This window comes from Pelodiscus sinensis, chromosome 7 (assembly GCF_052426305.1).
Source record: "Pelodiscus sinensis isolate ZL-2025 chromosome 7, ASM5242630v1, whole genome shotgun sequence".
Lineage (NCBI taxonomy): Eukaryota > Metazoa > Chordata > Testudines > Trionychidae > Pelodiscus > Pelodiscus sinensis.
In genome coordinates, this window is record NC_143058.1 from 35,825,291 (window position 1) to 35,840,112 (window position 14,822).

Below are 14,822 nucleotides of genomic sequence, written 5' to 3' on the forward strand. Positions count from 1 at the left end.
CATTTCGAGATAAGGGTGCAGTGTAGACACACTTCATGTCCAGGTTGCAATACAAAGTGTATGTCTGCCATAGACTTTAACACCTAAGTTATGTCTTAGAGGGGTAGCCCTGTTAGTCTGTAATTAAGAAAAACTTCCCACAACAATGGTCCGGTGGGTGCTACGGGACAATTGTTGCCTCTTTAAGTTCTGTCTGGTTTAACCCTGCAGCAGCTGGTAACCTCTGAACCTGGGGGAAAGGGCAGGGCTGTGAGGCTCTCCCGTACACTGTCACATGGGCTGGGGCGGGCGTGGGACACAACAGGAAGTAAATGCGGGTTCCTGAGTTAACAAGAGAGGCTGGGGAAGGACCGGCTGCAGCGCTACAGTGCGAGCCCAGCAGAGTTCGTAAGTTTAACTCGCTTTTCAGCCTTTGTCTTTCCCCTGGGCAGAGCAGGCGGGCCTGGAGTCGCTGCTCGGAGAAGAGGACTAGCCCAGTTCTGGCACATGCCACTCAGCGGTCGCTGCTGTTCGCTGCCTGCTTGCGTTTACAGCCAGCTTCCTTCTCCTTCCGCCCTCTGCCCCGCAGGTTCGGGGCGCCCCTGCGCCCCGCCGCTCAGTATCTCGCAGTGGAGCAGGCGGCTCGCAGCCCGCACGGGGTGAGCCGTGCAGAGCCTGACAAAGACGGAAGTGAAGCGCCTGCCCGGGGACAAGGGGAAGGGGGATGTGGGGGGCTACTGAGCCGCACCACGGCCCTGTTTTCTCCTTGCCCCTGGCAAACTCAAGCGCGGGCTGCTGGGCTTGTTTGGGACGGGGCAGGCAGGGCTGGGGGTGAGGAGTTGTTCTCTTTGCTGGCAGGCGGGGGCTGTGTGTAGAAGCAGCTGCAGAGCTCCAAGGGCAGGCGGGTTTTTTCGCTCCTCTGCGAGCCAGCGTGTCAGGCATATAAGAAAATGACACACACCCACACACCCTTCTCAGGTTTTATTCTGCAGGGGCTGAGCACAAGTGGCTGGGACAATGGGACAGGTGGGAGATTTTCCAGATCAGGAGGGGAAAATTCTGTTGAAAGTAACACAGTGGGAAGGACTTTGACCACACTTTTTCTGGACCTGAACAGAGAGCTTTTGTAATTTCTTTGTTCAGTTATTTAAAAAAAAACTACCATAAAATGAATCGATAGTAATAATAATCTGTCCTTATAGGATGTACAAACAGAGGGGTCCCTGATGCTTTATTGTGAATAAAGGTGTCGCAGCACCAGAGGCTTTGGGTATGATTCTACTTTCGCTTAGTGGTGGTATAAAAGCAGGCATTATTGGGTGCATTTGGGGGAAAAAGAGCCCAGCTGCTGACAGTGCCTCAATATTTTATGAATGATTACTTCAGCTGCTTCACTATTCCCAGTGATGGTCTAGCTGTGGCAAAATAATAAAAGATATTCCTGTGGAGGAAAACTGCATAGAAAAGTGGAAGAAATGTACAGAAGTGCTTTCTGCTGGAACACCAATATTCTGATGGGAACTTTTAGCATTAAGGGGGTGTGATTATATGTATGTACACACTCAATTTGATATTTTTTAAGCATTTAATTAGGCTTTTGAAAAGTTGCTCGCAAGAACACTCATGGTGTTCATCTTCATTGTCAGTATGCTGAAATATGAAATTGTTCATATATAAATAGTGACAAGCTAAGTTGTTACTTCTACTTCCTTAGAGTATGCTCACTGGCTGTGCAGTAGTTCTGTTAATGGAGCAGCATAGCACAGCATTAAGGAACTCACTGCTTTCAGCAAACCAGTGGGAATCTTGTGTGGAGATTGCCTACAACAGGCATAGGTTCAAATATTTTTTGTTTCCTCTCTTTCATGTATAATGTCTGATTTTGTGCCTATCTGAACACTTGCTAATGTTAATACTAGAATGTCTTAGTCCTGATGCATGTAGCCATTTCCTATTGTAATATATTTTGCATGTTATTGTACCATCTTGTAGAAGAATGAGCCATCAAAACTATATAAATATGGTTGTGTATTTAGACGGCAAATACTTAGCGAGACCCCACTGGGATTCTATATAATTACAGCTGTTCATCTGCAAGGATTGGGCCTTATGGATGTCACATTGACTTTGACTCTTCTCTCTTCTTCAAATGCATTTCAATAAATATTTAATTACATGACCACAGAGTTTGTACAGGGATGTGATGATGTGTAAACAGTGTAATGTGTAAGAAGTATCATGTAACAGTGTAAACGTGCTTCTCAATACTGTTACATGATACTGTTTGGCAAATGCAATACAAGAAGGGCCCTTTAGTCAATTTCACAGTCAAGTCTCATGAAAGTTGCAATTTTAAAAATCCTGATTTCAGCTGCTTAAATCTGAAATCTCTTGGTGTTGTAATGGTAGGCCTCCTGACCCCCAAAAGGAGCTGTGCTGGATTTGGCAAAGCAATTGTAGATGGAGGTGCAGTATTGCTATCTTTGGGTGTGTATACACAGCACCCTTAGCTCAAAATGTGCAAATTGCGTAGCTTATTTCAAGTGCATTATGAAATAACTCGCTATGAAGCGAGGGCTACCGGAACATCGGAATAAGCCATCCATTATTTTTAAATCTATTTCAAAATAATGGGCTACTTCAGTAGATGTGGAATCGTTATTTCGGGATACTTCTGGTATCCTGAAAGAGCTCCGCAGTAGACGTACCCTTTATGTCTGAGCTGCTGCTGGTGGTGGCACCACTTTCAGAGCTGAGCAGCGGCTGCTGAATGGGAGCCAAGCTCTGAAGACAGCGCCACTGCCAGCAGAGATGGGGCCCTAGGTTAGAAACTGCCATTCTCTGGTTGTCAGAAGTTAGGGTGGTACAGTATGGTATTGCTACACTTACTTTGGTGTTGCTGCTGGTGGGGCACCTGGCCAACAGACACTGCTCTCTAGCTACCCAGGTCTGAAGGCAGTGTAGAAGTAAGAGTGGCAAAACCCATAATCCCTCTAAAATAACTTTGTGACCTCTTAATACCTCCATTTTGGGTCAGGACTCTCAATTTGAGAAATGCTGGTCTCTCCAGTGAAATCTACTTAGTATAAGGTAAAAGCACACAAAAGACCAGATTTAACAGTCAGTGACATGTTTTTCATGGTCATGAATTTGATCTGGCCCTAAATACAAGAGTAGATGTATATAGCATTTTGTATTGCTCCCTCTGTGCTATGTTTCTTTTGTAATTAGTAAAGGGGCACAAACTTAATTTTGGAGGATCAGACAAGTATCCAGAACTGTGCATGCTTTTTCTAAATCTTTGAGATCCTTGTCTTTTAATGACTTCTCCTCCTTGTGTCATTTCCTCTGACACTAGCGCTACGTCTACACTGCAGGCTTCTTGCGCAAGAACTGTTTTGTGCAAGAGTTCTTGTGCAAAAGGTCTTCCACAAGAGCGCGTCCACACTGCCATGTGCTTTTGCGCAAGAGCATCCATGGCACTGTGGATGCTCCCTTGCGCAAGAAAGCTCTGATGGCCATTTTAGCCACAGGGCTTTCTTGCACAAGAAATTCACGTGGTCTGTCTAAACTACCTTCTTGTGGAAGAGCTCTTGCACAAAAGGGCTTATTCCTTGTGGGGAGAGGAATAACTCTTCCGGAAAATGCCCTGTTTTCCGATGCTGTACTGTAAATTTACTTGCGCAAGAACGTGTGTGCAGTGTAGACGCTCTGCAAGTTTTTGTGCAAGAACAGTTTTCTTGCGCAAAAAGTCTGCAGAGTAGATGTAGCCCTTCTGTTTACTATCAATGCTTCCCCCAAACAGTGTTAACGTTAGTCTGGAATTTTTTGACAACTTTTGTTGTTGAAACTGTCGTTGTTACAATAACAGGGCAGTTTTGACCAGTCTCCTGAGTCAAGCTTTTTAAAGTGTCAAGGTTATCAAAATGACTTGTTTTGATATTTTTCAGAATGAAAATTTCCAGTTTTCCTGTTCAAAACAGCTTTTTATGTAGCATTTTAAGTCAATTAGACTGAAAAAGGCTTTTGGGGGGGGGGGAGGTGGAGTCAAAACCGAAACAAAACCGTTTAACTTTTTATCCATTTAGGATAAGAAATCTCTCAAATACAGATGGGACATTAAGTGTTTCCTGCCTAGCTCTACTTTGATTCTGGAATGAGTCTTCAAGGAAGATTTCTCAGCCCTCTCCCAACAGCAGGTATGGGTAATATGATGCCTCAAAAGACCTGGATTCCTGAAATGATTTTTTTTCTAGAGTTTATTAAGTGCAGTCTAGTCCTCTGACCTGAGTGATTAAATACTAAACAGTACAGAAGGAGCCATATTTCAGATGGTATAAGTCACTATAGCTCTCTTGACCTTGGTGGCTTTACATTGATTTACACTAAGGATGTAAAATTTTAATCCGTAGTGGCTAGAGCAGCTCCCTGCCTGCGGCAGGCAGGGGCCTGCTCCAGCCCCATGGGGCATGCTGGAACAGCCTGTTGGTGGCAGGCCCAGCTGCACCCCTGGCACATGTTATACGTTGGCTGCCAGCCCCTCTCCTGGGGAGATGATTGCAGAGCCTACAGCAAAGTTTCCTCCCTGGAAGTGGCACTGGCATCTAGGGAGGCTTTGCTGTAGGCTCTGAAGAATAAAGCTTTATTTAAGCTTTATACTGCAGAGCCCACAGTGCATGTAACCACTATAAATTTTAGTGGTTACACTGTTAGATTTTTAACTGCATTTGTACATCCCTAATTTACATCAGTGGCTGATCTGGTCCCGTACCTTCAGTACTCTGCCCTGAGTGGTACGCCTCAGTACTTAGCATTTAATCACTGAATGACTGTCTCAGAGAATTTGAGCTAAACTGCCCAAGTACAAGACACTAGGCTAAAGGTATTTTGGAAACAATCTAAAGGGTCTTCATATTTCTAAAGAATATGGGTCATCCTTCCTAACAGTCAGAACGGTTAAACACTGCAATAAATTGCCTAGGGAGGCTGTGGAATATCTATCACCGGAGATATTTAAGAGCAGGTTAGATGGAAATCTATCAGAGATAATCTAAATGCAGCTTGGCTCTGCCATGAGGGTAGGGGACTGGACTTGATGATCTCTCGGTCCCATCCTGTTCTAGTGGTCTATGATTCTGTGTCTAAAGCTATGAATTGTACCTTCCTGTACTTATGTTCACAATTCTAAGAAATCTTTCAAACTCCACTACAACCAGTTCCTATCCGCTTTAGTCACAATTATTTTTGTTAGTAGTACAGGTTGAACCTTGGAAATACGGGATTCTGTGGTCTGGCAACATTTGTGGTCCAGCAGGATGATGGATGTTGCTGGATCAGAAAGCCCCAGTGTGCGGGAGTACAAAACCCATCCCTGGGGAGCCTGGGTTGGGCAGGGGACAAGGGGGGCCACGCAGCTGGGGAGCTCTATCCCCGGGGAGCCCCAGCTGGCCAGGACCAGCAAGTCCCATCCCTGGCAGGTGGGGGAGAAGTGGGGCTGTACAGCTGGGGAGTTCCTTCCCCAGGAAGTCCTGGCCTAACAACCTGTGGGGTGGTTTAAGGGAAGTTATAAAAAGGTATAAAAAACAGCTTCATTGTCTTGTGCCAAACTTGAAGGAAAAGAAAAGCACACTTTCAGTCATTCTGATTTTTAACAATGCTTTTCCTTTTTTACTTATTAGAGACAACCTCTAGCTTGCCCATCTCTTAAAAAACATAATCCATAGACTACAGTAAGGAATATACCATTTAGTGGAAGACTTTTAATCTTGAGGTGGGGGAAGAAATAGTGTTCATTACACAAGATGCCTTGAAGCCATATGCCTTGCTGGAGGAAAATGATGCCTTTCATAGGACACAAGCTCACCTGGCTGCTTATATTCTAATAATCTTACATCCATGTGGTGGTTTTATTCCTAAAATCCACAAGTACTTCAGAACCTAATATATAGAAATCCCTTCACTTGTTACAAAAGTGCACTTTTGGGTTGCATTTAATTTACTTCAGCAGCACTCAGAAGTATTCCACAACAGTGAGTGAAGAGTTACATTATTCAACTGCATGTACAGTACAGAAAAGTGGAACGGTGCTGTCATCCTTCATTCTTGTGAAAAATACTTGAGATTTAATGATCAGATCAGACAGTTACTGTTGTCTCTTCCCATACACTTACAGACTCATCTATATTTCATATCTAGAAAACAAGAGCAAGGTCCCAGCAACTCTCTTCTTTATGCTATGCTGCATTTAATCACAATGTAGACACAGATTCTGCAGGAGAGGAGAGCTCTCCATTTTAAGAAAACAGTTCAAATAAAACAAATTAAAACTAATACAACTACATACCCAACCGTTAAGGTTTTTGGTTTACAATTCAGCTGAAAGATGACCCCTTGAAGTAGTTTGAGGACTTGTCTGTACACCCACATACTGCTTTAACTATACTGGTTATCCCCCCCACCCCTTGGATACAACTGTATCAGCATACAAGTACTTTATTCCCAATAAGGGAAGGGGAAAAAGCTATACTAGGTTAAGGCATCTTTATACTTGCATACCTACATTCACATGAGGGGTTGCACTCAGAACTAGTTCAGTAAAAGATCACATCTCTAAATGAAGTAATTACACCAATGCAAACATTGTGTAGAATCTGTCTACAATACTGAGGGAGTGATTCATTTACTGATTCAGAAGCAGTAGTGCCACCTTGTGAATCACTGACACCATTTCCTGCAGCACCTGGGTTTTTCCTGTAGTCTTTGCAAGTACTAGCCTACACTGACCTTATTCACCTTATGGTAGCTGAAGCTACCACAACCGTAGGTGATATGTAATGTGATAAGAGATCTACCATAAATGCTATATAATGTATATTTCCTTTCTCTGGTATAAATGTGTGTGTTTGTACCTGTTAGCATATTTATAAGGATAACACTGTATGTAAATAGTGTTGAGTGACTCTCAAAGCTGATAGGAACCAAATGTAACTGTCTAAAAAATGCTGAACCAAGTTCTATGGCTGGTGTAAATCACTGTGGTTCTTTTGAAGTTAATGAAGCCTTGCCAATTAACACCAGCTGAGGATTTAGCCTTTATGGCCAGATTTTTCAGAAGGGCTCAACACTCACAATTGTGTCACTTAAAGCACTGAACACCTATCACCTCCTATTAAGAACACAGAGATCTGTTTATTGCTTTTGAATGTTTGGCCACTTTGTCTAACTGGGAGCTGAGCTGCTTTTTTTTTTCTTATTTTCAATCTAAGCCCTTATTGAAAATTTGGCCCCACATTTACTTAATTCCTTTCCTGATAAGTGAACTGGCATTCCCTCATAAAGGGCTGCAGCTATGATTGTTGCTGGTAGCTCACCAAGCAATTAATTGCAAAATTGTGGGTATCTACTTTACACAGCTGCATGTTGTACCTTCCCTTTTTCTGCCTTTCTATTCAGGTCTTAATTATACACTGAAATATATATAAAAATATATATAGTCAAAGTACACATCCCCTTTACATCTGCTAACTTGTCCAGTTTTAAAATAGTATCCCACTCCATAGTAGCCCATTTCATTTATTTAAATATACTATTTTCTTTCCCTTGTAGCATAGCTTTATATGTGGCCCTTCAGTCATAAGTCACTAAAAATTCCCATCCTAAAATCTGCCTCTGGTCAGTTTACTAGTTCCACATCTGTAAGGCCAAACTCTCTTCTATTGGAAGATAACTAGATTATTTTTCCTTAATATAATGTATAGTATGAAAGATCAGCTTGTGCATTCTGCCTTATGTCCCCGTGAGTCTCCTTGCTTTGCAGCTTACCAGGAGTTTAATTGCGATGATGTAGTAGGGATTGTGATCTACAATAATATTTTTGCTTCTGCATTATTGAAGCTTCATTTAAAGTTGCCTCTTTAACACCTACAAAGAATGGTAGAAAAGTGCTGTAGTAGCAGAAATGCTGTTAAAACACTGTGGATATGCTGACTGTGGATTTGATGAAGAACCATCTTTAAAGAGAAATAATGAACAAGAACTCAAGTGCATCTTCTGATTTCTAATTCATCTGAAACTGTTTTAATTTTCATGTTCTAATTCCTGTAGCAATAGCTGTCTATCCAGCCACGTCATTAATGTGAATTTAGTAGAAGACATACCTGGTGTAACCCTCAAAACCATTAGATCTGAGGGACTCCTGTAACCAGGGGCATCAGTGTAGAGGTTCCCCTTTTCCTGGCTCACCCTCACTAGCATTATACCCAGAGTCCTCCACAAGCTTCAGGAACATGAAGTATGGTATATGGTGACAACTGACTCTAGCCTGTACAGAAAGGGGAAGGGCTATCCTGCTTAGGGAATCCTCTGGAATGGTGCATTTTATTCCCCCTCCCAATTGCTGCTCTTTCTTTTCACTTGTTTCTTGTGAACTTACACACTTGTTGCCTATATGACACATGATGTACCAAACTTAATCTTATTCTGTAGCTTTTTAAAAAAAAGTCTTGAAACTGGAAGTTTTAGGATTTTTCAGCCAAAGTAATGTGTGTGCATTTTATTTCTGTAAATGGTAACAGAGTGTTGTGCTTTCTGTGAGTTCTGTAAAGTTCAAATGTTTTAGCAAAATTAATTTTCCTGTGGTGGTGATGTGCAAGCAAAATATTTATGGCAGTATGTTTTCACTCTGCTTGAAATGGAAGTCTGTTACAGTTGTGTCCTGGGAACTGTTTGTTTGAGAGCATGAGAGGAGGCTCCTTACTCTCCAGCTCTTAAAAATTAGTATTGTTGTTGTTCATGTTTACATACAATAAATAGACACCCCTGTGACACAGCTACCTTCTGAATACCTCACTGTGGTCAGAGGTCACTCAGTAGTACCCTGCCTTTGTTATCCACTCTTTATTGGATTTTATATGTTTTCTGTGATCAAAATATTCCTTCGGGGGAGGCGGGGAGGGGGAGGAGAGGGCTGGGTTCATTCACAGAAGAGTAATTCAAAATAAAACTCAAACTCCACCAGACATACATTATCCCCTTCTAAGCCTTCAGGCTGGGCAGGTCTCTGTTAGCCACTCGCAAATCCTACCTAGTTGAAGCCTTTGTCCCAATTTATTGCTTGCACCTGCTCACAACTAGCAGTCTGCCATCCCTGTGCAAGTGTAGTTTATTGCTGCTGTTTATAGGGGAAATCATTGATTCCTCTCAGATGTGCCTCTTTTAAAGTAATCAGAATTATCTAGCCCCCAACTGTCCATCCTTTGCTATTACACATCTCAACAAATGGAAATAGGTCTGAAGTAACGATTGGTCTTTAACTTTTGCCTGTTTATGAAAAGTAGGTCAAGTTATTTTCGATACAGAATGTTAATTAAAAACAGTTGCAAGAAAACCAACAGGAAAAGCTAGATTAGTACAAACAACAAAGCCTAATAATATGTCAGACTTTAAGCAAGTCAGATTTTGTAAATAAGAAAATGTTTAGAAATTAATATTAGACCTAAATGGTTGACACATAATGAGGAGATAAGCTATTTTACCCATCACACCCTTTTTAAGCCCTTAAATAAAATGGGACAGGGAACAAACGGAGGCTACTAGAACAAGTTTCCCCATCATGTCTGTTGCTCCTTTTCCTTCAACCTGCTTCCCTGTCACCTGGGACTCTACACCTTTATCTTAATCCTGAGAGATGTCCTGACCAGCTCAGGCCAAAGAGAGAGCTCCAGATGATATTGCTACACCTAGCAGCTCCAACGGAATCCCAAATGCCATCTGAAATTAATCAAGATTAGATTTTAGCAGCAGTAACAGCTTCAGGTCATACCAGCTAACTTTCTTTTTTTTATCCAAAAAGACAGTTGGTATACTCTTTAATACTATCAAAAAGATTGCCAAAGGATTCTTTCCTTCTAATGCTCTCTCTAGCTAAAGGGAACAAGAATGTTATTACAAGCCTTAATTAATATTTTACACTTCAAATACTTTAACTCTTTTTCTTCTCTTCTGTATCTTTAATTCATAGATTATTTTAAAATGTCAATGCCATGTTTGTAATTGCATTAAGGAGACTGCAGTCTCCTTACCAAATCCCAGATCTCATTTAACACTGAATGTTAACACCGCTAGCCCATTTATTCAGTCTAAATTAATACAGCAGGTCCTAGGTTTTTTGCTAATTTTCACTGCTTGGTATTGTTTACTTGTAGCTAAAAAGTGTTCTGATATTCATGGCAGCGTTTCTCATATTGGCCATCTTAGATCTGACAGGAAAGAGGATGGGTCTGTGGTATTGTTTAGTTGGTTATTTTTTTAAATTTATTTTTGTTCCATAGTAGAAAATTTTCTGGTGTTTGCACAGTTGAATAATCATTAAACTCCTCAACATGTGTGTTGAAATCAGAAAGCTGATGATATATAACAATCAGACTCAGTCTTACAAACATTTAAACACGCATGACACAGTGGGACTATGTATGTGCATATATAGCTTGATCCAAAGCCACACTGACTTCATTAAGGCTTGAGTCAGGCCTACACTTGTATCAATGTTTGCATGAGCAGAGCCATAGTACATAACACTTGGTTATTTTGATAATTTATCCCATGTACTTGTTTTAAGCGTGTGATGTTGATGTAAGTTGTGACATGATAAAATTATAAATTTACCTTTGTATGCATTGTTGGGTATAGCAATGTTTGGACTCAGAATATTAGAGAGAGAGAAGGTGAGTGAGGTAACAGCTTTTATTGGACCAACTTCTGTTGGTGAGAGAGAGACAAGCTTTTAAGCTACACAGAGCTCCTCTTCAGCTGTGGGAGTGGTACCCTAAGGCTGCCTCTACACTAAGGATGTAAAATCCAGTTTAATTAGCTAACCAGTTAAACCATATTGTTTAACTGGTTAACTGATTGAAGGGGAGGCACGTTCCTGTCCGTGGCACCTCCTCCCTCCAGTTAAACCTTACCTGTTAACCAATTAACTGGTTAAACCTTTACATCTCTACTGTACATTACTAAAGTAAATTGACCTAAGTGCTGCAACTTCAGCTCTGTGAATAATGTAGCTGGAATCGATGTACCTTAAGATGACTTACTGTAGTGTCGACAGTGCCCTGGGTTGATGGAAGACACTCTTCCCATTGATTTACTTTTACTTTTTTCATTCGGATTGAGTACGAAGATTGACTGGAGAGCCATCTCAAGTCGAGTTAGTGGGTTTTCTTCACTAAAGCCCCTAAATAAACTCTGGTGCACCAACTGTTGGAGCGTTGATCTGGCTGCAGTATACATGTAGCCTGAATGTCTCAGCTTCACCTTGTGTTTAACTGTATCATCAACATAGGTTGTTGGGCCATTCTCAACCTTGAATATGTGGTGTTAACAATACTGTAAGATAAAAGGAGGGATTAAAGTGTTTCAGATTAGTGTAATGAACCCTAAATCCAGAGTCTGTTAGTACTTAATAGAGTTGTGAATTTAAGCTCCGAGACTTGTCTTTTGAAAGTGTTGTGCAAGTTACCTTTGGGGATGACTGATAGCAGATACAGAGTGAAGGCTTTGTGAAGTGTTTGCCTACAAGTGCTAGGGTGTGTTAGTATTTTTCAGTGTGAGTTCATTCAAGAGCATAGTAATTATCATTTTTTCTGTGTGACAAAAGAAACACCCTATCACCTGTGAGTTAACACTTTTCACAAAGTCATATATAAAATGATCGCTCAGTCCTCAGCCTCACCTATGCACAACACATTAAAAAGATGAGTTTAGGAGTTAACTTCATAAGTCTGTGAGGCACTAAAAATTATGGACTGAAAAGACACGGAATTTATGGTTTATTACCCCAATCTGTAACCCACTCATCACATCTCCTTTTTGTCCTATCACTTCATGGGTGTTAAGGAGTCACTCCACCCTACATGGTCCCTTTTTTTAGAATATGTGCTAACTACCTATCCTAAACAGTCTGTTCCATCTTGGACTGAGCCCTGACACTGAGTTCCTTTTCTAGACCTGAAGAAGAGTTCTGTGTAGTTTGAAAGCTTGTGTGTCTCACCATCAAAAGTTGGTCCAATAAAAGATATCTCTCTCAAGTTTACCTTTGTTAATTAACTGTGCTTTTCTTTCTGATCACTTTTCAGGTCCATTAATTTGTCCGTCTTTTCAGTGATGAAACAGTGCTGGGAAGTATGGATAAAAATATTGGAGAACAGCTTAATAAAGCTTATGAAGCCTTTCGACAGGCATGCATGGATAGAGATCAAGCCAAGAAAGAACTGCAGCAAAAGGTATGTATTGTCTTTTGTTTTTTTTTAAAGCTAGCTCTTTTGTTGAGACTCATGGTATATGTGGAGAGTTCAGTTTTGCTTTACTTCAGCCACTGAATTTTCAGTGCCTCTTGTTGAAGATAGAAAGTGCAATTTAATAAACCAAACTACTAAATCCAAGGGTTATGTCTACACTGCCCAGTCTTGTGCAATAACATATGCAAATGAGCTGCCATTTTTGTGAAAGGGGCTCTTGCGCAAGAAGGAGCAGTCTATACCGCTCCTTGTGCAAAAACCCCCCTCTGAAAATAGACTGAGCTTTTCTGCCTGAAAATAGACTGAAAGCCCCTTGCACAAAAATGGTGGATCATTAAGTATGCAAATGAGGCACGGTGGTATTCATTGTCATGCCTCATTTGCATATGGTCTTGCGCAAGAGTAGGCAGTGTAGACATAGCCAAGGAGAATTGCACATTATGGTGTGAGAGAGAACTCCCAGTATGCGTATGTATCATCTGGCATGTCTTTATCTTCTATTCATTTCTAATTTTGAGGTGGTTTTAGATGTGGGAAAGGTCTCTGGAGATGAGGGACACTTGTATTTTTAAAGAGCTATCTTTGCTGTTGCCAAAGTGTCCATCCTTCATGGAAAATATTAAGCCTCATTTATCTTACTCTTATTTTACAAGAAATTGATAGGGAAACTTGAAGGTCTTTCAAACAGTTATTTACATTGTCACTTAGCTGACAATAATAACTAGTAAAACATCTTACGTGTTGTTAATAATAATTAGTTATATTGAGATAGTGACCAAAGTCCACAGCATGCTAGATGCTGTACAAGCACATAGAAATATACCGCCTCAGAGGGGTAGCTGTGTTAGTCTGTAACTTTAAAAACAAGGAGTAGTCCTGTGGCACCTTAGAGACTAACAAATATATATGAATAATATCATGAGCTTTTGTGGGCAAAACCCATTTCTTCAGATGAGTCTGGGTCTCAGAATTTATAACAGAAGAAGAAGAGAGAGGAGGGGGAAAATGTACCTGTCAATAGTAATGCCTGTGCTAATGAGGCTGAGTGGGCTGGCAGTGTCCTAGACTTAGCTTTCAATGTCAATGATGTGTAAAATGTAAGGAAGACTGGTTTTATAATGGGTCATTCAGTTAATGCCTTTGTTCAGGCCCAGGAAAACTGTGTCAAATTTTTCTTCTGTTATAAATTCTCATAGTCCCCCTTTTTTCTCAAACTAGTTGTGGCTTTTATAGAAATATACAGTTCCTTCAAGAATTTTCAATTAACTGAATATTAAAACAGCTTGTAATTTACAGCCTCAGACTATATAGTTATAGCCTTTTATCCAAAAATGAAGCACCGAAGAGGGAGATTCAAGGAAGATTCTGAACAGTTTATAGCACTTTAGGGTTTTTCCAGGTTTTTGGAATGATGCTAACAAGCATTTTTAGGGATATATTGTGACCATCATGTGGGGGGAGGGAGGGGGACACAAATGTTGTTGAGTTGCCTGGAACTGTTAGTCACACAGTCCAGTACTCTGCAAAAACAGCAGTTCATATTTTTGTGATACTGCTTAGCACATAGTGGTCTCTAGAGCATTTCACATCCTGCTCTTGAATGAGAGATTCCGTTTTTCCTCAGTTCACACACAATTAAATGGAGGTGCTATAGTGGGGGGGCCTGTCTAAAGGAACATGGGTCTATCTTGTCTCTGAACTGTAAGATACTTTAATAGAGTTGGGGATAGAATAAAGTGTGCTGTGTGGCACGCATTTCATTAAATCCAGTATACTATTCTCCTGCCCCCATCAAAAAAAGCACCCAGTACAGAATAGCCTGGTGATGGGGGCTCTTATTTGGATGTGGGAGACCCCAGTTCAAGTGCCTTTTCTGCCTGAGTCAAAGATCGGACACTTGATTCTGGGTCACCTACATCCTAGCTAAATTCTTTACCCATAAGCTGTTTGCTACTCTGGATTGAGTGGGTCTCTTTCTCTGTCAGAATTGAGAAGCTCCTAAACTCTAAACCTGTGATCTTTGAAATAATTGCTAAAATATCATTTTAATTTTGTCCTCCTTGTATACGTATGCTGCATTCAAAAGAAAAAAATACATATTTGTTGCATAACCTTTCTAAAGCTAGGTGGAATATTAGAACATAAGAAACAAATGGATGAGACTGGTGAGTATTTCTATGGTGATGGAAACAAATTTTTGGGGGGGTTATTATGCATTTTTATTCTGTTTATGGAAAATCTGCTTATTGCTTATCTTTAAAGTGTTCATAATAGTTTAAGTCTTTGCCCTAATCAACCTTCATCCATTTTTTTCTGACTGCAGAAAAGAACTATTATGGGCAGGTTGACTTCCCTTAGGAAATACTTATATAGACACTGCAGTTTTTACCAGATATGCAGTTTTTTGGATGACCTACATATATTCCTTGCTATAATGTTTCCTCATCCTTCCTCTATTCACTCCATGGCCTCAGCACTTTGTTGGCTTGTCCATCATTCTGTTGTTAACAGTTTACTAAAGTTACTGGTAGGCCACTTGTTTTGCCAGTC

General features: G+C 40.8%; 1 protein-coding gene across 4 annotated transcripts in view; it reads left to right on the top strand.

Moving 5' to 3' along the window:
- The first annotated feature begins 253 nt into the window (after positions 1-253).
- TANK (TRAF family member associated NFKB activator) overlaps positions 254-14,822 on the top strand; it is a 39,951-nt gene continuing 25,382 nt past the window's right edge. For 2 of the 4 annotated variants that reach the window (XM_006114832.5, XM_006114834.5), the window contains exons 1-3: positions 254-387; positions 4,068-4,178; positions 12,111-12,257. In XM_006114832.5, coding sequence (XP_006114894.1) covers positions 12,159-12,257 — 99 coding nt within the window. In that variant the 5' untranslated portion in view covers positions 254-387; positions 4,068-4,178; positions 12,111-12,158. Of the gene's footprint in view, positions 388-408; positions 1,250-4,067; positions 4,179-12,110; positions 12,258-14,822 lie in introns of those variants that run through there. The other 2 variants (XM_075933500.2, XM_006114833.5) reach the window with 2 other exon arrangements.